The 25,642-nt window shown below is 39.8% G+C and overlaps 2 protein-coding genes across 2 annotated transcripts in view; one reads left to right on the forward strand and one right to left on the reverse strand.

Moving 5' to 3' along the window:
• Window positions 1–20,515, reverse strand: tmem200a (transmembrane protein 200A). Its single transcript, XM_072362185.1, has 5 exons — window positions 19,818–20,515; window positions 7,125–7,262; window positions 6,586–6,803; window positions 5,853–6,016; window positions 1–5,276 (listed from the first exon to the last, which is right to left on the reverse strand). The coding sequence occupies exons 2-5, from the start codon at window positions 7,253–7,255 to the stop codon at window positions 4,164–4,166; spliced, it is 1,626 nt and encodes a 541-aa protein (XP_072218286.1). The 5' UTR covers window positions 7,256–7,262; window positions 19,818–20,515; the 3' UTR covers window positions 1–4,163.
• tmem244 (transmembrane protein 244) overlaps window positions 4,462–25,642 on the forward strand; it is a 27,472-nt gene continuing 6,291 nt past the window's right edge. Inside the window, exons 1-3 of the mRNA XM_072361879.1 lie at window positions 4,462–4,625; window positions 5,052–5,184; window positions 5,957–6,034. Coding sequence (XP_072217980.1) covers window positions 4,462–4,625; window positions 5,052–5,184; window positions 5,957–6,034 — 375 coding nt within the window. The remainder of the gene's footprint in view (window positions 4,626–5,051; window positions 5,185–5,956; window positions 6,035–25,642) is intronic.

Genomic DNA, 25,642 nt, shown 5'->3' on the forward strand with positions numbered 1-25,642 from the left:
CGCGTGAGGGATTGTATAATGGGAATATCCTCACTAAGATAGCCATAAAATTGGGTATGTGTGTGTGTTTATGATATCACACGAAGCTGCAGAGCATATGATAATTGGTGATGACTCATCCAGACCTTCGTTTATTAGTTTATATGCAGGAAAGAGACAGTAAGAATGAGAGAGAGAAAAAGGTAGGGGTGATGTTCAAGCCTCATTTCAAGAAAAGTTGAGAGAAGAATATGAATCTGTAATTTGGTTGGCCTTTTTTAATGGACACATGTCCAAAATAAAATATTTTCTGTCTCTAATGGTCAACGTTGATGCAGCAACGCAGCTGGGATCAGATTTGCTGAAAAAGTTGAGACAGAGGAATGTTTACCATTTTCTCACATCACCCTTCCTTTTTTCTTCCTTAATTACACTTTGACTGATAATTTTGACACTGAGGATCTGGATTGTTACAGTGTTGGATGAGGATATTTGTCCATTCTTGCTGAATACAAGGTTCCTGCTCAACTTTCTCTAGTTGTGTTGTCTGATTCTCCTCTTCATGATTCTCCGTACATTTTCATTGTCAGGCCAATGTAGCACACACAGTCTTTGTCTATGAAGCCACGTTGCTGTCAGTTATGTAGAACAAGGTCTGCCATTATCCTGCTTAAATAACTTCTTATCTCCCAGGAAAACAAGTCATCTTCATGGTAGCATAGGTCTCCAAAATTCCAAGATACGCCTCTCCATCAGTCATCCATGCATTGGACAATTATGCCCCCCCCCCCCCCCCAAACTGTCACAAACTGTTTTTTGCATCTTTCACTGGTAGCACCCTGGATGGTCTTTCTCATCCCTGGCACATAGGACAGGGATTTTTTTTTTTCCAAAATCAGCTGAAAGGTGGACTCAGCTGGCCACAGAACATGTGTCCGCTGTGTGTTCACTTGATGGAGCAACATGCTGCGTTGGGTGAAAATGTTTTCCAAGGTATTCCAGAGCCTGTGTGGCTGTACGGAGCATAGCGGCATGAGTTTCCCATGCAGTGCCACCTGAGAGCTTGAAGAATGCCTGAACAGTGACATTGTAGTGTTCTTGGATGTGCATGACACATCAAACAGAGGCTTCTGTCCTCGGTCCACTGATGCACTGATATTTCCACCGGACTTCCCAAATCTTTTTTTTACAGTATTTTGTGCTGGAGCTGTTAAAAGTTTTAAGGTCTTTGCATTTTTGCACAGAGAAACATTTTTTGGAACTTAGTGATGATTCTTTGATAAGGTTTAGCTCAATGGGGTGAGCTACTCTGGAAACCTTTAGGTGGATGCTCCTTTTATATCAAGTGCAGACACCCTCACCTGTCACCAAGAACACTGCTGATTGAATAATCTTCCAGAACGTTGCTTATTGTGTGTTCTATATACCTCTAAAAAAACAGCAAAATTATTTCTTTGGATTTGTGTCTATTAGATAAAGGTTCAAACAAAGGAACAATTTACAGATTCTGTTATTCTTACCATTTTAGACAATGAGGTCGGTATTAAAAAAGAAAAAGTACTTATAGTTTGTGTGTATTTGCATGCAGGCTAAGGAGAAGGTTTTCCTCCATAGACAGTATTAAGAAGAAGTTGCAGCCACTGCAATATCAACAGCTGGATTGTGGATGGCAAACAAAGATGGCATTAGCTGCTGGCAGTAAAGAGCATTAAACTTACTTAACACTGAAATTGCTTATTAAGTGTGTTACATTTGCGAACCATTAAGAAAATAAACATTTATTTACCCATTACAGCGACAGAGAGGCACTTTATAGTTAGCAATGCAACTGGTAAAAAAAGGTTCAGGCATTCTCATTGGTTTCATTTTTAGACCCAATGGATATATCCACCTTTCATACAATCTGTGACAGTTCTTCACAACCCACAGGAGAAGCACTCAAAGAATCTCATGTGTGACTCCATGTGTAAATAGAATTGGTTGAATACAATCACACATTAAGAACAGAACACATCTCAGTGAAAATACAGTTTATTCTAAGGGAGAATAAAACTGGACAGAGACCCCTAGACCGCCAGAAACAAGTTCATCTCTCCGGCAAGATTCCTGCACTTTTAAAGAGTTGTTTCCTTTAACACACATGTTGGATCTCAGAAAAAACACAGTGTCACTCTTCAGCTGTGCTGCATTAAAAGTTGCAGAGAAGACGCTACTGGCGACATCTACAGACGTAGCAAGAACGATCAGACTTCAAAGTATCTGACAAACCAAACGGAACCTGAAACAGACTTATTGAGCAAAATAAAAGCATCATACCAGCCGATTTAGATTGCTAAGAGTTGTGTCAGCTGCATCATGATTTCTTGTATTCAATCGAAACCATATTATCCTGACAGGCTAAATCTCATTTAAAAGAGCAAAACACAAGATCATTTTGCTCTAGCTGCCATATCTGTGAGATAATTGACAGCGCCCATTTTGGAAAACATTATATATAACAGATACAGATACCTCATTTAGGAATTTACAAAAACAGTAATAGAAAAGAATCTGGGACAGGACTGTAAAGCGGGAAAAGGCCAGTCATTCCTGGGCCGCCTTACTTTTGACACCTTTACTCAGCACTCAGGCATCAGACCCATCCCATCTCTGAATATGGCCTGTATTTGTATCTCAACCACACACCTGTTAAGACATACAAACACAAGCAAAAGTACCCAAAACTACCTCTGTGGTATTTCCTGCTACAGGAAAGATCACCAGGAGCACATATTGCCATGACACACAAGGTTTTCAAAAAAAAAAGAAATCAGCCACCCTGTCAGAGATAGTAAATGTGGCTCACGCTCCATTGATTCAACTCCTTGGATTTATGAGAACTGCACAAGATAAGTGTACATGGTGATGTACAGTGACTTTAAGTAGAATGTAATTTTACAACTCACTCCTATGAAGGGACTTCTTAATAAATGTGTACATTTATTCTTAAACAAACAAATAATATATCAGAAGCACTAAAAGACCTGTTCACTGTTTACGAATGAATAAAATATTACTTTTTTCATTATCTTTCATTGTTAGTAGAAATAATTAATAATTTTGGTAAATTGAGTGTTTAATAGCATTGAAACTTAATTAGGCTATTGAAAAATGTAACAGAATGATCAATTATGTAAGTAATTCTTACGAATGAATGAGTTTTTCCATACACTCAATGGGTTTATGGCAGTACATAAAAATTAATTATCCTGAGAGAAATCAAATTACAGTTTGAAGCGTCTGTAGCAGAGCCACAGGCAGAGAGAGTTACAGTAGGGGTCAAACTAGTAGTATTTGCACCCATAAGTTCTCGGGAAGGGGCAGTAATGCATGACTGCAGGGAAACATGGGCCCCTTTGTTGTATTTTGCAGACCATCATCTTGATTTGACATAAAACTGGAGCTACAACCCCAACCTCCCGCCAAAAGCTTGAGCACTGTGTATAATGTAGATAAAAACACAATGCAATAAATTGCAAAACTCATAAACCAGTATTTCTTTCACAATCGAATATGGAAAACATCAAGTATTGAATATGGCTAAATGAACTATGTCATGAAAAATATTAGCTCATCTGGGATTTGTTGTCAGCAACATATATCAAAAAAGTTGGGACAGAGACAACAAATGGCTGGAAAAGTGAGTGGTACTAAAAGGAAATATCTGGAGGAACACGTGGCAAAAAATTTGGTCAATTGAATGACTGAAGCATACAATGTGATATCTTCTATGTTCTATTGTGAATAAAATGCTGTTTTATGAGATTTGCATATAATTTCATTCTGTTTTTATTTACATTTCCTACAACATACCAACTTTGTTTCTAGTTGGGTTTGTAATAATGTATTTTAAAGACTAAAGTAGAAGATGTAATCTGATGTTTTGTTAATCCCTGGAAGGAAATGTCTGCTTTCACTTGCTTCACTCTACACCATCATCTATGGAACAGGGCCTCCATCTTGGTACAGCAGGCATGTAGTGCCATGTTTACTCACTACTGCTACCACTCTGTTCAAAGCAGGGTCTTTGATGGCACATTTGAGGTTCCTCTCTCAAAGATGTATCTGTGAATCTCATCAGTTTCCTCCGAAACACACTCACAGCGTGTGAAGAACAGACAGGAGAGCTGTCATCAATTTTTACTTTAGAATCGAGTCTCAGAGCTTCCTCTCTTCAGTGTGCTGCTATTGAACTCTTCATGCTCAAAGCTCAGATTATTATGCGACCTGGATATCATTAGCAGCTTCTCGCGCTTGCTGTAGTCACACCTCGCTGCTGCAGATGACGACCCGTCCAAGAGCCGCTCTCCTTGATCTTCCCTGTCATCAAGGCGCATGTAGCCTTTACTGCTGCCCCGGTTTCCATTGTGACTCCGGCTGCTGTTGCTACGGTCCAGTCGAGGCCAGCTGGGGTGCTTACGCTGCTCCGGGTGAACGCTAAGCATGCTCGGCCTCCGCTCCAAGTCCAGAGATTTGGAATGGCTGTTGAGCATGTGCAGAGAGGAATTGGAGCCAAAGTCACTCCTGGCTGCTCCCGGGGAAAGCCAGCAACCTGAGGTAGAGGAGGGAGCATGGGAGAGGGTGGAGGAGGAGGAGAAGGAGGAGCAGTAAGAGGTGGCAGAGTTACTCCGTTGTAAACCTGGTGGTTTTGAGGCCTTGGCAACAGTTGCAACTGGCACCACCAGAGACTCCATGGAGCTCAGAGGCTTTGACCTCTCTCCATCTATTCTCTCTCCTCCTCTGTCCTCTTCAGTAATCGCCTCCATCTCTGGTTCATCAATTACACAATTGTTGAGTTTTATAACAGGTAGAGTGAATGCAGAGATAGAGGAGGACACAATGGAGCCTGCATGGTGTCCACCCTTCTCTCCTTCTCCATCCACTGACCACTGGCGGCGCATTGAATCTGAGTGAGTCAACCCAAGCCCAGGTCCATAAAATGGACGATCTTTATAGAGTGGAGCCAGCAGCCCCGCAAGGCTACAATCCAACTTAGCCTGCTCTCTACATCTGTGAAACTCCTCGTCCCCTAGCAGTCCCTCTTCCTCTTCTGTGGACCCTGCTCCACTTCCAGCCCGAGAAGAAAACGCAAGGAGGGAGTTGCTGGCTAAACGTGCTGCAGCATCAACTCCGAAAGCTCGCAGATCGCCTGCTTCTCTTGCACAGGTGCTGTTGCGGTGATGGTGTTCTCGTTCTTCTTTCTGCCTGAGCCGATGGATGTCAATGACTGTGGAGTACATGTCTCTCATATGGATGATCTGAAGCAGAGGAAAATTAGGTAAGTAGTAGCAACAGTGGTACTCATCTTTGGATAACCTGCATATATTTGTTCTATTACAACGTATTACAATTCAGTAGTTTCGAATATATGTGATCCTTGTAGCCATGTTTGAATTACCAGGGAGGGCAGACGGGAAGAGGAGTGGTTTAATTGAATCAAGGAGGGAAAGAATAGGCCATATGAAAAGAGAAAATGTGATCAAGAGAAAATTGCAGGGATTAAGGTGGAAGCATTTTGGGAAAATTTGATCTGAATAACATATTTAGATATTGAGCATGAAAGCAGTGAACATGCTCCTCTATTTGCAGACAGGGTAGCTCCAGAGAATACAGGACATGGAAGGAGCAATAATAGTGGAGATATCTATTTTGAAATATTCCTTTAGAATCTTTTCTAAATATCTTTTTAAATAGAATATCTTTCTAAAAATCTTTTCTTAACTAAATATTAATTTGTTTATCTTGTCTTTCATGAATTGGTCTGATTCAAGCGAGACTTTGATGTATGATCTGGTATTTGACTCTGTGTGTAGATGTGATGATTTCATCCCTACCTTAGTTTCCCTGTCTCTATTTTCGTGAAGTATTGCATTGGCACAAATGAAGATGAAAATTCCAATCCCCATGGTGAAGGGCCCGAGCATCTTCATCCTCTCAGAGTGAAGATGTTGCTCAAGGAAGCGCATCAAGGCTCCCTCTGTCTGCTTGGAAGGCGTACCTAAAATCCCCAAAACAGGTAGGAGATGAGCCACAGGAATAAAAATCAGCTTTTAAAGTTTTTGTTTTAGTTGGGTTGTATGAGGAACTTATGCTGTAGACGACAGTCAGCGCAGTCTAAATTTGGAGAATCAGAGCCTTTCCTGATGGGCCAGGTTACACAGAATGGGGCAACCAGAGGAGCAGAATTTTGGAACTATTCAAACTAAATTTCATAGCAGCTAATGAAGGAGCTATATACACAATATTTACACAGTGCATAATCATACACTGTTTCTGCACCAAACAATTGTTTACACTTTCTCCAGGGCAGAACGTCCACTGTGTGGTCCAACACTGGACTGTGATACGAGTAAACATCCACAATATACTGTTTGCTCAAACCACTGTGAAATGTTTTAGGTTCGAGCTGGTGGCCCCGTTCTGTGTAGCTTTTAGCTTTAACTCGCCAACAAAGTGAGCACTCTGATCGCTGTCTGCTGCAGAGAAGACACTTACTGCTCATAAGTACTTCACACTACCTCACTTAAAAAAAAAAGAAATTAAATATTTCTTTAACTCTATAATTACCTTGCACATCATGGCTTGTGTTGGCCACATCCTTTTCTGCCTTGACTCCTATTCCTCCTCCAGTGGGTATGGCTTTACCATGCGGCCAGTAACCTAGTGTCGCCATACCGATGCCTATTGTCAAGATGATTAGTCCCAAGAAGAGGAAAAACCCAGAGGCCGAGTAGAGGCGGAGTCTGCCACGCACCACCACAACGTCGCTGCGCCGCTTCCGCTTTCTAAATGAAGAATTACAATGGCATGGAAAGAAAAGACCCTTTTTTGAGAAAAATAATCAATGACAAACATTGATGTAAAACCAGCTTGCATACAACATAAATGTTCAGAGATTGCAAAGAAAATAAACCCTATACACAAAGTATGTTCTTCATGAACAGTTAATGCTGACCTCAATAATACTAAAAACAACTCAGAAATCACATATTCTTGTCACATATCATTATTGTCAGTTTCTCGTTTCCAAAAGAAGTTGATTAAAAAGCTAATTTTACTATTATCATTGTCATTGAATTTCTACAATTAAACCAATTGACAGTCACCTGGGGGCAGCCTCAGGCGTAGGGATTCCTAAGCCTGGCGAGTTAGGCGGAATCGGTCGATGCTGAGAGCGGGCGGAGTCCTGGCGCTTGAGTTTGGCCAGGCCTGTAAGCACACCTGCTGCTGCAGTCATACTTTACCTGCAGACACACATCGGGAGGAGAAGAGATTTATATGAGTTGTAATTATCATTTTCTACCACAAATATCAGCCATCCACCATGACCAATGATTGACCAACTTGGACAGCTGTTTCATATCCACCTGACTCAAACAAGAGGGCTCTGCCATCATAGTAAAAGTATGCCTACACAAAACTGGGGGAGTTCAGGTAAATATGTTGATCCATATGTATTGATCCAGATCCAGTTCTTTAGTCAATTCTTTATGGTGTCCTAATATACAACACCTTGGACGGAAAACCTACAAAGCTACAGTCTGAACTTTTCAAACCAAGTTAGCAAATCATTTCCCATTTCTGTTTATAAAATGATGCACTAAAATCTCAGTTTTAGCATTGCCATATAAGTACACTTATATAGGAACTCCTTTTTTTGTGTCAGTGCTGAATTTTGATTCAGTAAAATACTTAATATTTAATAATTTAATCACATGCATTTTGGGCCTATGAGTGTATCCACTATTTCTGCATGGCACCAATGTATCTAATCAATTTATATGATGGAATGGTGGCATTAGAGCAGAAAATTTGCTTTATATCCTCATGGAGAGCTGTGTACATACAGTGTATCATATGAAATTAATGATTTAACAGCTTTATGGAAAGGGGTTTTAGTTTCACTCTTTTTTTTTGTCTCCCAAGGGCTGAAACAATGGACTTGGAAAAAAAGGTTATATTGGCCATTGATTTACTGGATAGACATTACATCAGAGAGAGAGGAGCCATTTCAGACAGCTTCATACTGTACACTGGGGATCCAGTTGTCTATTGTACTCGCAGTTAGGAAGATACCACTAAAAAGGAGACAATACTTCAAATATTTGGTAGAGGTTTGAAAATAGACAGATTGAAAAAAAAAATAAACATAGTACCAACAGCTTTAATAAATTACATGGACACACATCTGTGTTTCAGAACAGTTATAGTCTCCAAGATACTCGAAATACATGAGATGTAAGATACTTGATATGCAGAGTACAGCATCTCCCACAGTCATGCACACTGAACCAATTCCAATGATCATAAGTCTGTTTGTCTAATCTGAAGCTGGAATGTCACTGCACAAGCAGCAGTGCATTCTTAAAGCCTAAGGCAATGTGTATTTTTCCAGGGAAAGTTTAAAGTTCTAGTAAAGTGCACAATAAATGAAAAAATGAAAACGCACATAACATTACACGGCCAGTCCAATCATTTCCCCTGTTTATAAGCAAGGTTTTTTTTCTCTTCAGGAGAACCTCATGGTCATGTGTGTTTGTGTGAATGTTGTATATTCTTGTATAGTCACTCTTGCAGGGTATTTGTTTACTTGGTTCTTCCTGTATGTATGAGAAAGAGACTGAATAAACAGGGTGATCAAAGAGATCCCTATATTTAATATGGCGGTGCACACGTCATACTTTTCAAATGAATCATCATCTTTATGCTTTTCAGCTGCTCAGATGTTATTAACTCTCTGGGGTCTGAGCCGTAATGACGTCATGCGATCTGATCATAGACCTCAGAGGGTTAACAGTTATTAGAGGGAGAGAACTTAAAACAAACATGCTTATTTCAAGGGTCTTCATTTGGTTTTAGATGTCAATCTGCGCTCAAATGAACATTAGTATTGTAATTTTGAGCGATAAGAGCATTAAATCGACTATATTTGATGCTGATTAACCAAATATATCAAGTAAATATCAAGTATGTCTCGACAGATTTTGACAAAGTAATTTCTCTGCTGGCACTTTATCTGGTTTAGGACATTGAATTTGAATGAAAATACGAAAAATCAAAGGTAATGTCACAAAAGGGATCCTCAGCAGTTGGGGGTCAGATGCTGCAGACTGAACAGCAAATAGCTTTCAATTAGCTGTTGTTATATTATTCACTTAAATTAAAGATGCAATATTAAGGATTTTAAACCTTTCAAAAATAACCGAATCCATCAACAGATGTGAAGAAACAACTCTTCACATAATGTCAGATGCCTTTGTTGCAGTGATACTTGCTAAACTTAGCATCTTGTAATGCAAATCAGCCTGCTGTAATGGGATAGTGAGTCACTGCAGCAACATGAAAGGAAGACGGAGTAGCATTGCCCAGAGATCTTTCTTTTATACAGTCTATTATTACCATAATGTTAATCATGTGCCAGGGCAGTTCGTTAATATATAAAACTGTAAAATTCAATAGCAGCAGAAGGTCTTAGGAAGCGACCGTCTAATACCAAGATAAACAAAAGAGCTCACTGACTAGGATATGCTTTTAGCCTGGCACCTCTTGCCATACTTCTGCTTCCTTGCAATGTGCTTTCAACTTCCCTTCCTCCAGCCGTTGTCATCAGGCCATACTGAGGGCTGGAGACCTGATCCTGCTGCCAGCTAGAGATGCAAAGCTTATCCTGCAGATCATAATGCAGGTTGGATGCTGCAACATTTCCATGTTTTAGCAGTGTCTTGCGATGGTGGACACAAACATCAATTGCTCTGATGTCCATTTGGATTAAACAGTGAACGGCTGTGAAACAACAGTACCAGAGCTTAGGATCCTCAGCAGCTGCTGTGTGCTGGTGTGGAACAATAGTGACCGTCTGGAGAAAATAAATATTCTACGTATTGCACCTTTAAAGGCCTTGAGAACACCGAACCGACATCTAAAAGTGGCACTAAAATACTGATATGCAGCTGCCAGCCTTTAAGCCTGTGCAAAAGGGCTCTTCAGCACAGAGGAATTCGATGCACATTATTTTTAATAAGCAAAACTAGCAGAAGCATCAATAAGAAAATAAATGTGTCTTTTCATGAAGTCAATTAATTATCAATATCTCAGTTTTTTGTATCCGGCATTGTTCTATCTCAGTTACAGGTATTCAATGTGTTTAGAATACCCAAAAATCTGCTTCACAATTTAAATTAACGCATCAAGTTTTGTGCATTTATGCTTTTATCAAGTATTTCAGCCTCATGGATAGGCAAATATCATTATGTTAAATAGTCTGTTTAGAGCATATTCACTACACTAAACAGCCAGTCAGACTGTTCTGACTTACTGACAGACCCAATTCTGATTCAGCATGTCAAATCAGCTGAAAAAGACATCGAAGAGGTCCGACAGTACCAACAGTGCAGGACACCAAAAGACTTGAATGAACTTGGGCTTAAAGCAAAAACACTCTTGTGTTGTCCCCTGCTGCACTGCTTTGTTCAGTCTTCCAAAATGACCATTCAAACCTGTGATAGACATATACAAATGTGATAAACTATGGCCAGTATGTCAAGAAAAAAAGGATTTACTGAGGGAAAAAATTCAATGCTTTAAACAGATAACTTAAGCTGAGTTTTTTGGCTCTTTATACAATTTTGTTTACTAAATTTATATGAACACGAACATGCATGATAACATTTTATGTGTTTACAGTGTTATGGGACTGTAGTGTACTAGGTTCGGTTAAGAGTATGACATGATGTGACATGAATGTGATTTAAATGGGTCATTTTCTCTGGATTCCTGACTTTTACGTACCAGTAAACTTGCTTTACTACTAACTCTGAGATTTACAAAATCATTGTGATACTTGAAAAGAAATGTTAAGAATTAACTTTCATAAGTGCTCCTATTTGCTTCCTAGTTTTCCACACAGTTGAGCTAGCCTGTGGGAAAGTATACATTCCAGTGTGTAAAAATGATCAAACAGATTTAGCATGGGAATAAGAACATGCCCATGACGTTGATGTATCTATTTTCCTCAATTTCCTGTTTCCTTTATACCTCCACGTCTCATGTCTTGTTTCCACCAGGAACAGACTTTCTGTAAACCTCTCCCTTTCCATTCTCCCAGTTTCTGTGCAAATGCTTTCTAGTTGCGACAGTGAATAATTTTTCCTTCCTTTACTTCCTTTTTCTCCACCCTTCATCTTGTTTCTTCTTGTTGATCTTGCTCCTCCTGCCGTCTTCTGTAATCTTCATTCTATTTTTAGACTGTCTCTAATTTTAATCTAATCTTATTTGGTCACTTTCCTGTTTCTCTTCCTCCTTCCTTTCCCTCTAAATATCTTAAAGCTATAAAACCTGCTATAATATATAAAATCAAGCTTTTATTATTCAAAGTAGCCGTGAATCACACAAGACCAGATGTTCTCTCCTCCTACCTTCCTTTCTCCTTCACACATTTTTATGTATTTCTCCTGTCGATCATCTATTGGTAATAAGACAGTGCTTTGTCACAGATGGTGAATCACACAAGGATAAACACACGCAGACACTTTCCTCAGCTTTGCTGTGCTCCCTCTCATGCTGGCTTGATTCTCTCATTTTGCTCTTGTGAGCATCAAACATGAACCCACACAAGAGCGTTGGGAGAGATCCACCGTTTACTGAGACAGGAGTAGGGAGAAAGGAGAAGATGGCAGGGGAAGAGAGAGCAAAAGCATTGGGAATAACAGAAAGATGACAGGATGGATGACAACAGGAATGTGTGAACAGAGACAGGGGAAGAAATAGGGAATAAAGGAGCACTTACATCGTGGCACATAGCAAGGTGCAAAACTGAGGTGGTAAGTGCACAAAAAAATCTGCTCTGACACAAGGTGATAGAAAGAGGATAGATAGGCCTGACAGTAAACGAGTGGAGAGTGAAATGCTTTTCCTGGCTGTGATGAAAGGACAATGAGGGGAAACAAGCCAAGTGCATCTCTACTGTAGTTTTAACAAGTCTTAAGTGAGAAGCAAGTGGAGCAGAGCGAATGAACTGCTGTCGTAACAGACAAACCAGCAACCTAATGAAAAACTGCTCCAGCTCTGACACAACCAGGCTTTCTGCTGAGGAGAGCGTGTGATGCCCAAAAGAAAATGACACATTAATATGCAGTAAGCAAGCTCAACAGCTAACAGGCAGTCAGTTCATCTGCGCTGGCTGATCATGCTGCATATAAGTCTCTTCAAGGACATGCATAATAAACATATTTTAAATTCTAGTTTCAGTGTTTAAAATGATAAATGGGCAGTTTTCTGCTACAACATTGTGTTTCTGTGTGAGAATAAACTCACAGTTCTGATTGGAAAGAACTCATAAATAATGCGAAATCCACCTCTCTATGTACCATGTTTGATGAATAATAAATTAGCTGTCTTGTGATCATCTCAGTAATGACTAAATTGCTCTTGTTGTTAATCTGTGCAGGCTAACAGTAGGGCAAGAAAACTGTTGAAGCAATATGATATCCTTAACCATATTTCTACTTCATCACGATTTGCTAAGCAGAGGGTTCCCTCACTACGTTATAACTCCTCTGAAATTCCTCTCAGTGTGTTACGTCTTTGCGCAAGGACGTGCATTTTGTAGCAAGTTTCCTCATCTATAATAGACGTTGCATGAGGTATTGTCCCTATAGCAACTACATGTACTGCTGCTAGGTGACACGTTTCTATAGCAACTGCCAGCTGTGTGCACAGGAATGTCAGGTATGTCAACACACAGGATTTAAACGTGTATCACTTTAAATTTTAGGTGGGGATTTCTGGCAAAAACAAAAATTCATGTTGTTGCATATGTGTTGGAATGATTTCAGTCCTCCGCTCAGTCAGTTTCAAAAAGGTGTGACTGAGAGGTGCAGGAAAAAAAGGGATGCTGGAGTGGAATTGGGGGGGGGGGGGGGGGGGGTGGATGGAGGCATATAGGAACTGGCAAGTGGGATGACATGGGAGGGGGTGATGGTGAGAGATCTACATTCAGGTTGTTAATTCATCTTGCGTCTTTGATTTGTGCTAAAGCTCCAAAGATCTGCAGTCCCACGCTTGTGAAGAGTAATGGATTGACACTTGGGGAGAGGAAAGTCAGCAAAGCAGGTGGAATAGTGGGGGAAAAAGAGAAGAGGTAAGTTAGGCTGGAGAGAAAAGATGTAAGACCAGAGGGAGACAGTCTGAGGGGAAAACACAGGATGGAAGAGACTACTGTGGCACTACTTTGATCTATGTAATAGACCAGACTTTTTAGTATGCTTTAAATTTATTTATTTATTTATTAGTTTTTTTTACCTGAACTTTTACCCTGAGAACCAGACATCGCCCTCCCTGCTGCTAATGTGAAGGTCACCCACCATACCACCACAGAGCATGACTACCCTCAAAACAACACCACTGAATCTCAGTCTTCTTAATGCCTTTACCTTTCCTCTGGGAGTGTGAGGGTTAAAGGGGGTTTTCTCTCTAGTCTCTTATAAGGCTTGACAGAGTTACCCTGCATGACTCATAAACAAAGGCAAAAGGGCGAATAACTGTTTTGTACAGCATGTCCTTGACACAGTTTTTAACTTGAAATGATTAAACGAGGGTCTGTTAAGCTTTTTATTGTTCCGGTCAAACCTAAGAACTTCAAAGTACACATAAACCACCATCGAGTCCTGTACTAGAACTCATGATTAAAGCAAAGCGCAAGTTCAATGACTAATTTAATAATAATGAATTTAATTGTAGTGTTAAGGAAGTTCAGTGGGGAAGCTGCCATGTCTCTCAATGACTAAGTTCCATTTTAAGTTACATCTAGTAAGTATTGTATAACTTAGTATGAAACTTAGTATAAACTTTTAGTATAGCACAGTATAATATCAGATAGTAAAATATAGTCCACTAGAGCTTACTGATATACACTGATGAGCCAAATGCGCAGTCATTGCTGGTCCTTTATGTCTCCATAGCAGCTTTGATCACTCAGCAGTTATATATACGGCTACATTTACTGTACGCAAAACACAGATATGACAGAAAAACAATTTCATTTAATATCTGAACGAAATAGAAATATACCCCCAAAAATGTGGGTTTTTTCTCCTTTTTTCAGATCAAGTGCAGGAAAAAAATTCACGTCATTAACCAAAAGATTGCAGTTAGCTCTTTGTGGCTCTTTTATGACAACTTGACTTCTTTGAGGCATGAAAAAAATATTATTAATCAATCAGGTGCCAGTTTTCGTGTACAGTGGTTGACAGATCGGTTTTGTTAGGGTGGAGCCTTGTCATGGACCATTTTTTTTTCAATTTCCTCCATAGATTTTCAGATTGAGCCAGAATGTTCTATTTGTTTTGTGTCATATCTGCAGTTTTCTTTTTCTTTTTCACGAAACAAAATAATCAGAATGAAGTTTCCTTCAAGTGTGGTGGTTTCAGAATTTTCTCCGGGGCTTGTACATGCTCAGGCGCAGAACAAACTTATCGACTGAGGTATCTCTGACACCACAACACTGTGTACTGTGTTAGAAAATGTTCAACACATTCTGCTGCTTCAAACTTTCTCTGTGGGAGAGCATCGTACACATAAATACAGTTGAATTCACGCCACATATGTTGTCTCTGTCAGATGACCTTGTGCTTATAAAATCACAATTTTATCAGAGCAGAGAGTCTGGAAATGAGCTGATTTTCAATTTCAATTTCTGTGTTTAGCCATCTAACAAAATAAAACTATGCAAATGAAAATGGCTTCATGGGGAATTTGGCTGTATCAATATACACTAAAACAATTCCGTTTTTAGAAAAAGACACAAAAACATTGAACTCAAAAGCATTTCAGAGTGCCTAGGCTAATTTGAGTCTAACTGAGCGGATACATGCAGAAGTGATTTGGTTCCCAGCTTTTTTAGTCCATTATCTGGATTATCTGGATTTCTTAGTCCAGCTTTAGAAGCATGAGTTCATATGATTTCAACCGGGCTGACATGCTTACATGAGTATTACAATTTTTTTTTTATTTGGGCTTACACAATGCTTTTTTTCTTGTGCCATGTAAATGTGCTTACAGAGGCATAAATTCTGCCTTTAGGTTTTTGTTATTATTTTCATTCGATTGCCTATTATTCTATCATTAGTACTGATTATCACTTAGAGGATCACATTTCAGTTACCTTACACATTTTTCTAACTCACAGTTCGACAAAGCAGAATAAAACTTTGAAAAAACAAACAATATCAATTCTTGTCTAATGACCCACTAGAAGTGTGTGGTGATGTATTCTCTACAGTTACAACGCCCTCTGTTCGTAATTTCCTTGTCTCTTCTTATTTTGACATGTTTTTGAGCTACAAATATTAGGCAGATGTGTTCCATGTGTAGACCTTTGTCCCACACACGTGACAGAGAAAATAGAAGCCACGGATGAACTGGCGTACGGGATAAAGCTATGACGTGGATTACTCATGATGTGCCCTGCAGCTGCATCAAATCATACAGCCAGACATTCCACAAAGTCACTTTGTTCATTCCTGAGGTGTTTTTTCTAAAAGATCAGAGGTCAGAGTCAGCTGCACAGAAGCCTTACAGCTGTTCTTCCAGGGTTTTCTTCCATTTAACCTGCTGCTATATGTACTGTACAATATTTTTCTCTCTTTGGTTTGATTTGGGTCAATTCTCATGGCCCATGGCATGCTTCTTTTCATCTGCCATTAAGACACTTCATCAAGAGTTTCTAAGACATAGAGGAGCTCATATCTTCCTAAATCCAGCAACTTCAGCCAGTCATTTAGGCTGAGTAACAACAGCGCTGATGATCAGATTTACACTTGCAGACAGAACTGGTACAGCAGGAGCCAGCAGTGTGTCCTGCAGTAGCTATGAATCCTTACTGTCTAAATACAAGATTTAAAATAGCCGGCAATAATAACATGAAGGTAACTGATCAAACAAAAATAGGGCAAACCAGAATTGGGAATGGAAGAGTTGCAGGGTGGTATTATTTTTCTGGCCTTTCCAAATTATTTCAATTTTATAGATTTAAGAAAATCCAAATCCTCTTGTTACAAAACTTGAATGTCATTACGAGATCAGTAATCAAGGCATTAGCTTTGCAGATTTAAAGTTGTTTAATTTTAATTTCTACGTTATCGAAAGCTCATATGGGAACAGAGAGTGTCACAGGAAATAGTGCAAGCAGAGGAAAAACAGATAACGAGTGTGCTTCACTCCTACAGGCTCATGGTCACGGGTGAGTCATCTGTCTGGAGAATATGCCACTCTGTGTTTTCACGCTGACCTTTTGGCAGCACATTTTCTGATGCAACCACTCGAATGTCAAAGCTTGCACCCTCCACACCATCCAGTTTTAGTTTTTTCCCCCCTCATTATATTAACAATACATACTGTTTCTCCTAAAGATCTCCCATCCTTTCCACTTAATCAGTATCAATGCCTCCTGTGATAAATTCAGCTAAACTCAGTTAAATTAACTTTTGAATTGAATCATCAATCGCTCGTGCCAGGCATGCGTGCTGTGTGTGTGTGTGTGTGTGTGTGTGTGTGTGTGTTGCAGAGAGTCCCCTGTTGATTCCAGTGAAATGACTCATTCTCTCTTCCTCACAGTCTTGACTGGCAGTCAGTCACACATTCATCTTAACTGCTGTGATAACGTGACTCCCCGGGCCTTTGAGCAATTCCATCCTGATATTTAAAGCAGTAATTAGATTCTGATATTTTGATTGTCTCATGTTCCTCTTTGATTTCATCACCAATTCTTTATGGCAAAATTTGACACAACTATAATGCTTTCCTCTGCACGGAGTATCAAAGAAGAGCTCTTGCTCTCATCACGTCCTTGAGGGCCTCTGGAGTAACAGAGAGAGGGAATTGCTGACCTACCAGAGAGGTATTTAAACAGGATTATACAGCTAGCATGATATCTATAAAGCAGGATTAACTGACATGTCGCTTGACTTCCCAATGATTCTCGAATTAAGCAGATCCAGCTCTCCATAAAGTGTTTGGCAGCTAAAAGATCTCTTACTATAAGCCATTTGGCTCAGTGAGGTCTTCAAATAACTTCCAAAGTGAGAGTAAGTTGATCATGATTGCGCATCATTTCACTCACGCTGCTCAATAAAACCAGGGATAGAGTATCTGTTGTTTAAGTGATGCTCCACTCAGAAGTGTTTTGTTGTCTTTTGCTTCATTTGAATGTTTGTCCTTCATTGTGCAGGGAGAGGTGCATGCAGCTTTTTTACACAAGAAACTCTATGTATTCATTAAGATTCTCACTTCAAAACTTTCATTATGCACTGTAGCCTACGTATAAGATGATTTGGGACATGACAACAGAACGCTAACATGCCACTTACTCATGAGAGATCTGGGAATAAGAAAAAATAAGAATAAGAAAACCTTTATTGCCACTGTAAAATTGATGTTGTAATGAAATTTTAGTTTACAATAGTACATAGAATACATATCAAATGTTGAAAATGAGATTTAAGTATTTAATTGAAAGTATTAGCTAAGCTAAAACATATCTAAAAACAAGTGAGGACCATGTTTACCTCTGTGCAGCCCCCAAACATCTGTTAACTCCTGGGAACTTAACAGACAAATTGCAGGACTTTTGGGAGAGGAATGTAGTCCTATTGTTGTCTGATGTAGGATTCTAAATGCTTAACAGTCCTTTGTTGTATTTTTGGTTTCATGATATGCCAGATGTTTTCAGTTGGTGAAAGGTCTGGACTGCAGGCAGGTCAGTTCAGCACCCAGACTATTTTACTATGAAGCCATGCTGTTGTTATTAAGATCACAGGCATTCAATATTGATTTTTGTCAGTGTCCCTTGAACACGGAGCGGTCTGTCGATTCTCTGAATCTTCTGATGATATTACATACAGTATTGTAGGTCATAGAATATTCAAAGTCTCTGTAATTACATGTTGAGGAACATAATTCTGAAATTGGGACACAATTACTAGATACATTTTTTTGCATATTGCTGAATCTCTGCCCAGCTTTACTTTTGAGAGACTCTGCCCCTCTAAGGTGCTGTTGTTATACCAATCGCGTTACTGATCCGTTGCATTTACCCAATAAGATCCAATATGTTTATCCAGCTGTTTCTTTATAGTTCCACTTTTCCAACCTTCTGTTCTCCAATCACAACTTTTTTAAACGTTTTAAACACAGCAAAGAGTTAAAACACTGATTGGACTTAAAAATATTTTGAATAAAAATTAAGAATATTGTTTGGTGACACTATTGCACTTAGGATAAGAGCATTCAGGCCTCTGGTGGGCCTGGGAAAGAAACTGTTCTTCATTCTGGGAACTTTTCATACTTCTACACCATCCTCCAGCAGCAATAATGGTAAACAGTCAAAGAGAGCCAAGCGCTGCCACATGCATGGCCAACATTACCTAACTTGCCAGACTTGCACATCTATCTTGCATATACACTGAACATGATCTTTAGAAGCATTCAAAGCCATTTTCACAGAGGCACTGTTGCCCTGAATTTTGCACAACATGACCTTAAAAGGGCTTTACGTGTGAAAGCAAACTCAAATTGGTTCAACCAGACATAAACCAGGTGCTGGCGCTGGTGGTCAGTTCTTAAGAGTTTAACCGCTGAAAAAAGCTGGTTTCCCACAGGTCAGGCCAACAGTCACAGAGACACATCACTATGTCACAGTAAATTTTTATTCCAACACTTTTTTTATTTGAGTCTGTCTCTATTTTTTTTTTCTGTACTTCTCTAATGAACCAGAGTGCAGGGAGATACGTCTCCTCCAGCAATCACAGCATTTGTTTTCATTTTTCCTGCCACTCAAACTTTTAATATTGCCAGTTGGCATTTTAAAATGCAGCTGCAAATAGCAGTCAGTGTTTGTTTTGTTAGATTTTTTTTCTTAAATCTGGCAGTCAACAATACTTTTTGGTCACAATAATCCCACCAGCAGTCTGTAAGGTATGCAGTTCTTATAGACCAGCAAAGAGCTGCTGCTGTTTTTAAATAGGTTTTTCATTTTACTTAGAGATGGTTCTTTTCCACCAGCAAATGCAAAGACCTGGTTCAAAATTAAGGTGAGGCCCCAAACAAGTCTGGATTCACTGAGTTTGTTAAGGGGTATGTGTGGACTTTAAAATCCACCAAGGTCTAATCAATCCCATGTGTGAAAAGAGCAGGTAAATGAGTAGAGAATTCACATAAGAATAGCTTTTTCAGAGGAAAAAATAAAACAGATCTTACATTATATAGAAGATCATATAAGGTCAACGAGTTATTCATATGTCATTTATATCATTCCCCTTTGGGAATTAATAAAGCATTACCAAAATGAACTGCATCGATTGTGTAGAGTGGAGCTCTATCACAAATTTAATAGCACTAGAAATCCCCATTGGCCCTTTACAGATTATTTGACGCATCTTTAAAGGAATGAATATTCACACCATGTCGTCTTTGGCTACTGTTTCACTGGTCATAATGAAGACAAAGGAGACTGCCCTCTAAAGTCATCATTTCAACCTTGGCATAAATTACAATACGCTCTATCTTCCAAGCTGAACAAATGAATACATAAAACAGGCTCAACTAAAACCTTATCTTGCCCAGTGCTATCACAATATGACGTGTACCTACTCGCCAGTCTGTCTTGTGTTCGACGTGCCTGTTCTTTAAATGATAAACAAAGCGTCACTGAATATGGATATAAATAAAAATAGAAAACATGTCGCGTTGTCAGCTTGAATGGTTTCATCTGGAGTTATGAGGTCTAAGCACAGCTCAGTTCTTACCTTTACAAAAGCCAAGTTTTCACTGTCACTGTGCCATCAGGCATGCAAAGAGGTTAGGCTGTAACCAGGGGGGAAGTCAAAAGCCATATTTCACTTTGAAGGCTACTTCCAGTGAGATGCCATGCCGGGGAAAATTAAATGGAAAGTTCCGCTCCTGTACAGGGTTTGGAAACGGCAGCAGTCTTTAGCCGCATCCGTGTTCCTTAATATAGACGATGAACTGTCATTTTGACAGTTTTCTGGGTCAAACTGGAGCTTTAATGCTTCAAAGTGTCTTTCTTTTATGACTTTACTCAGCGCGGAACACGTTTTACGCCTTCTGGATAGGTACAATGCGTGCGCACAACATACCGAGTGCGAATTATGGCTAAAGGAAAATCTCTTTTAGCTTCTTTCAGCTTCTTTAAAGTCCCAAACGTTCGTGTTGTGATTCCCAAGCAGAGAAACAGTCCTTGATTTATTAGGAGGATGTGATGTCCCCACTGGCTGGCTCACAGTAACGCGTAAAACTCGCTATCCTGGCGTTCACGTCCAAAAACTTGATTTCACGCCGAAGCAGATAAAATAATCTTAAACATTGTGTTTAAGAAATGTTAGCAAGAAACTGCCTTATTTCAAGAAATCGATGTGCTGGCGAGTAAAGCTGTTTTAAGTCCACTGAGTCGGAGAGAGAAGCGGCAGCTCCATGCAGTTCTTCTACAAGCGTCTCGACACTCGTGGGAATGTGTGTGAGAGAGAGAGGGACTGAGAGAGAGAAATAGATGGGGTTGTATTATTTCTATGCACGTTCGGGGGGTTGTGAAATCGTGTCTGTGTGTGTGTGTGTTAAGTATAATTACGAGGGAGAACAAGAGAATATGCTGGTAGGGCGCAGTCTGGTTGAAAGAAAAGCAGAGGAAAGTCTTGATAATCAGAAATTAGATCTGATCAACTTGTTGTTAATATGCATATATGTGGAGTAAGAATAATTACGAGGACACTTTTGTAAAGTAGGGGACATTCTACATACTTGTAGCAACAAATGTAGCGTGGTAAATTCGGTTGTATTGTGACATTGCCTGTTTCTGCCGTATTCATGTACATAAATGTCAATATCCAGGAATTCAAACCAAACCAGTTTTTTTGTTCAATTTAAGTTTTCTATTTAACCACACACACAGACATACACCCACTCACGCGCGCGAACGAGACGGCAGCAAAAATGTTGCAGATGTTGGCATGCGTGTCATTTCCTGTGTTTACATGCTGGAAGTGAATCAATGAAAATACACCAGCTTGGGCGAGGTGAAGAGAATGTGAGACAGACATTTGGGCACATTTTTTCAAACGGTAAGCTGTAAGAGTGCAGTACTGTACTAAAGTCTCCAGCCGCCCCAACTTTCTTTATCTATCACCAGGAAAAAATAGAAAAAGAAACAGCGATTTATTGAAACCTGTGCAACCACAACTTGGAAATGCATTATAAGATAAAAAGAGACTGTATAGTGCTAACAAGCTTGAAATATTTGGTATGTCCGCCTTTATTGTTTAACACAGTCTAAACCCTCTTAGTGAAGCTTTCTTGTGAATTCTTTAAGTCATTTTCAGGAAAAGTTCTCCAGGCTTCTTGCAGCACATCCTGAAGCTCTTCTTTGAATGTCGACTGCCTTTTGTTCCGTTTGTTCCGTAATGTTGAATTCTGACCTCTGGGGAGGATTCATCCCTCCATGAGACCTGTTGCCACTGATTTTCAGTCCAGTTTCTGTGTCATTTGGCATACCTCAGCCTTTTCTCCCTGATTCCCTTCCATTTCTGATGAGCTTTCAGTGAACAGATGGATCAACTAAAGGGTCAGATGCATCTCTTAGGTCCTGTGTTAGGTCTTTGCTGGATTTTGTCCCATTTCTTAAGGAAATCACTTTCAAATACTGTTCATCTGCCACTTTTTTTGTCCTCCAGTTTCCTCAAATTTTTTTGAGGAACACACAGCATCCCATACTGGGACATGACAGGTTTTCATCTAATAGCTCTTTGGAAATCCTTGTTGGTGCAAACATACTATTTCAATGTCTTTGGAATTTTTGTAGAAGCAGCTGAAGAAATGGGGACAAATTATGTGGTGACTGTGAAAGACTGCTGGTCAAAAAGTACTGCTCAAAATGGGTTCTGTCCAGAGTTGACGGTTATGTGAAGACACATTTTATGCTTTTATGAAATAAAATCATTCCTCTGAAACTGGTCAGGTTCAAGGACTGGACTGAAAAAAAGCAGCCAACGTCCAAAGAGAAATTTTGAAAGAACTTCAGACAGTCTGGAGAACCATTTGTCAAGACCACTTTAAAAGATTATAAGAAACTTTGGCTCCTTGGGAGAAAAGTATTAAGAAATGTGAGCAGTGGCTCATTTTGCACAGTCCTGCGCATATGTGTGTGTGAGGCAGAGACAGATTATTTGTTCACATGGCTTAGACTGGGTTTGTGAGAACTGAAACAGCCCAAGGGCAGCTGAACATACACAAAGACTTACAATGATTTCACTCTTGGACACAACCAATAGAATGTTCAGTTTGTCAGTAAATGCCATCCCTGTCCTGAAACGTGACCTTGACTCGTCTGACCTTCATGTCGTCTTTAACTCTAATTATAACACTGTCCTTGCACCTCACACAGCAGCCCGCAGGATTCTTGAAATATTTGAAGCTTTTTTTGCTTTTGTGAGGACTTCTGAAGCCTCTTCATCTGGACACATTGACTGCGACAGCATCAGCAGTTAGTCGAGATTCATCCTGAAGTCCCATCCCTGTTGCAGTGGTCAGTCTGTTTCTGTATTTACATTCCACGAAGGATCGAAATGAAAACATATGGGGCAGCGGGGAAAAGAACGAGAGGAGGACACGGAGAGTGTGGGAGAAAGAGGAGAGCAAAAACAAAGCCTTACATTGTTAACTGATGCATTTCTTGTTTACAAGCCTGCATGGGATTGTGAGATTCGCTAAATGTGTTGACATTTTGTGTTACGCTTATTGTAAGCAGCTGTGGACGAGAGTCTGCGGTTAAATAATTGAAGTGAAAGTGTAATTAGCGTCGAGGGGGGAGGGGATTTGGAAAGAGAAGGGGGGGGGGGGGCATTTGGGAGGTGCAGGTGAAGAAGAAGGAGTAGGGAAAAGGTGGTGGAAAGAGTGTTTTTGTTTGAGCTTTTGTTGTCATTTGAAATGAGAGTGACTGACAGGAAATTGGAGCTGTGGAAGCTCTGAAAGAAGATTTTGTAGGGTTTTAAATCCAGTGATTGAAAAATTGGGAAGAGGAGAGTGGAGCATGCAAACAAATGGCTTTGGGCTATCTCTACTGATTGTTCCCAGTGTTGAATAAATATTTGTTCTTTATTTCTTTTTTTCTTTCTCTTACTTATGCAGTCTCCATCCTCTCTTTTCTCATCGCTGCTGTTGCCTGTTTACCTCCAACAAAGTGCGAAATATTGCACTGTGTATGTGTCACATCCAATACACATGCACAGAATGCTAATTACAGCCTCTGTGCTCCTACAACATGCCCTGTTGACATGTAGGTCAATGAGCCTCAGGAGTATCTCTCCCTCTCACTGTGTTTTGAAGGGATTTTTTTCTTTTAAAGAACAGCTCGGGCCAGCAGCAGGCATACAGTATGTTTATCTCTCTGCCTGGCAGGGTGCAACACAGGTTGTTTAAACTCACTCATGTGCTGTAAACACTCCCTCTGGATACAAGAGCGCCCTGTTCAATTGTTTCTATGCCAGTCCTATTTATCATACTACTGTCATATCAAGCCTTGAACCGATAACATGCTTCAGACTTATCTCTTCAGTAGGAAGATACTACAGCTGTCTCATTTGTTATGACTGGATTAACAAAAGCAGGCCTCCAGATTTACAATGTTTTTCTTCCCCACTGTGCTCCTTGTGAAATAAAATTTCTGCTGTTTGCCTTTTGAGGATCCGTTTGAGCTTCAGTGTGAGCTAAATAATTCATAGGGGGTCTTGCAATGTATTCTAAATGCTTTTAAGCTGCAGGCTTGTCATTTCAACCAAAACAACATCCGTGTTGGGCTCACGTAAATTAATTGACTACGCGTTTCCTAAGCTGTCATATTCATTCAGTGGCCTGATTTTGGGGATTTATTTTTTATAGAAAACCTTTTATGACTAATTCTTATTTGTTTGCCCTCCATACACAATACCTCCCAGGTTGCTGAAGTGGTTTGACCCCATAAAAACTCAAATCCAGTTAACCAGAAGAAATAACTCAGACCAAGTGTGTTTTCATTCACACCACAGTATCTGTACAAGCACACTGGCAGCTGACACTGAACCAGGTCTATATGCTGCCTAAAGTCAGGTGACCACAGGTGATCTCTTTTCAGTCTGAATGTGACTAAATGCTTTAATTTTAACCTTATAATGGCCAGATTGACGCACCTGACTGAATCTGACAACCATTACTGAACCAGATATGAATGCCAGAAGGCACCCAAGTGTGCTGAATCTTAGTCTCAGGCAGTGAAATTTACCTGCAAACTTCACTTGGGTGCAGCTAAAAGCAAAAACTGCTTTGTTCTACAAAAAAAACAAAAAAAAAACTGACCTTTTGAAAAGTGTTGCTTATTTTACAGAAACTTTTATCTCATATACAGTGCCTGTGAAAATCTGAATGCATTCATGAATAATTTTGTTAGAGTGGCAGGGAGCGTCATTGTGCCATCATGGAATACTGTTGCAATGAAGGGACGTTACATCCTGCAGCAAAATCTACATTAGCCATTGTAACATCCATATAAATGCCACGAATCCCAGGTTTCCATGCAGAGCCTTTGGGGTCTGTGCTCCCCTCAGGCATCACTGGCCCTAGAGTATTATCACGATATCTGGGCTCACAATCGGACAAATCTAAGTATGTGTATACACACAATGTGTTACAATGTATTCCCACATGCATCCTGAGTTACAACTTGTGACCAGATCTCAGTTACTTGCTCTATATGCAAATAAACACGCAGCCCATATCATGCAGTCAGCTATCAGATGAGCAACACATACAGGTCATGCTGATGTTTCCGGTTCTCTTCTGTCATGAACTTGTTTTTGGGAGTGGTCCTTTAAAAGGTGACACCCGGGACCAGCAGTTGCTTCACAGAAAACTGAAAGGAATGTGATCCAGGACTGATTTTGTTCAGACTGCTAAAAAATGCAGAGTGTATTAAACTTCCTGTGAATCTGTGAATGTGGCCTCAACACTTGAATCTGAATGCACCCTCAATCCATCCTGAGTATGTTCACACCTGTACATACAACTGTCCACTTGTGATCAGATCGACCAGGATGCATGTTAGCACAAGGTCTGAACAGGGCCATTGAGCCTTGGCTATCTATTAGCCTAATGTTGTCCATCCTTTTTTATCACTATAAGTACATCTTGGCTGATGCATGGCCAGATAATATCTCAAGACCTGTTCTCTAAAGGGGGCTCTCACCCAGTCGACTTGCCATTTTGCTTGTAGTCACTCAGAACTTATCCTTGCTCATTTTTCCCGGTTGTAAGACTAGCTTTAAGGACCTTTTCTTCACTTGCTGTATAATATATCACAGCAATTGACAGATATCACTGTAACTATATAATCAGTTTTCAAGTTATTTAGTTCATCCTTCTGTCTATGGTTTTACTCCTGGGGTTGATAGGTGTAAACAAGACAAAATGTGTCTATTAATGAGCCATAGGCTGATATTTTTAGTTACTTTACTATTGCTAAGAAAAAAAAAATGTCTTCAAGGTTTTACCAATAGCAGATGTAAGGCATGACTCAACTTAGAAGTGATAA

This window comes from Leuresthes tenuis, unplaced genomic scaffold, assembly GCF_036924035.1.
Source record: "Leuresthes tenuis unplaced genomic scaffold, fLeuTen1.0.hap1 SCAF_13, whole genome shotgun sequence".
Lineage (NCBI taxonomy): Eukaryota > Metazoa > Chordata > Actinopteri > Atheriniformes > Atherinopsidae > Leuresthes > Leuresthes tenuis.

Coding starts and splice junctions, on each gene's coding strand:
- tmem200a (XM_072362185.1), bottom strand. CDS start 7,255: ATGACTGCAGCAGCAGGTGTGCTTACAGGCCTGGCCAAACTCAAGCGC. Junction 6,804..7,124: donor ACGCCTGAGGCTGCCCCCAG/GTGACTGTCAAT, acceptor TTCTTCATTTAG/AAAGCGGAAGCGGCGCAGCG. Junction 6,017..6,585: donor CACAAGCCATGATGTGCAAG/GTAATTATAGAG, acceptor TGGGGATTTTAG/GTACGCCTTCCAAGCAGACA.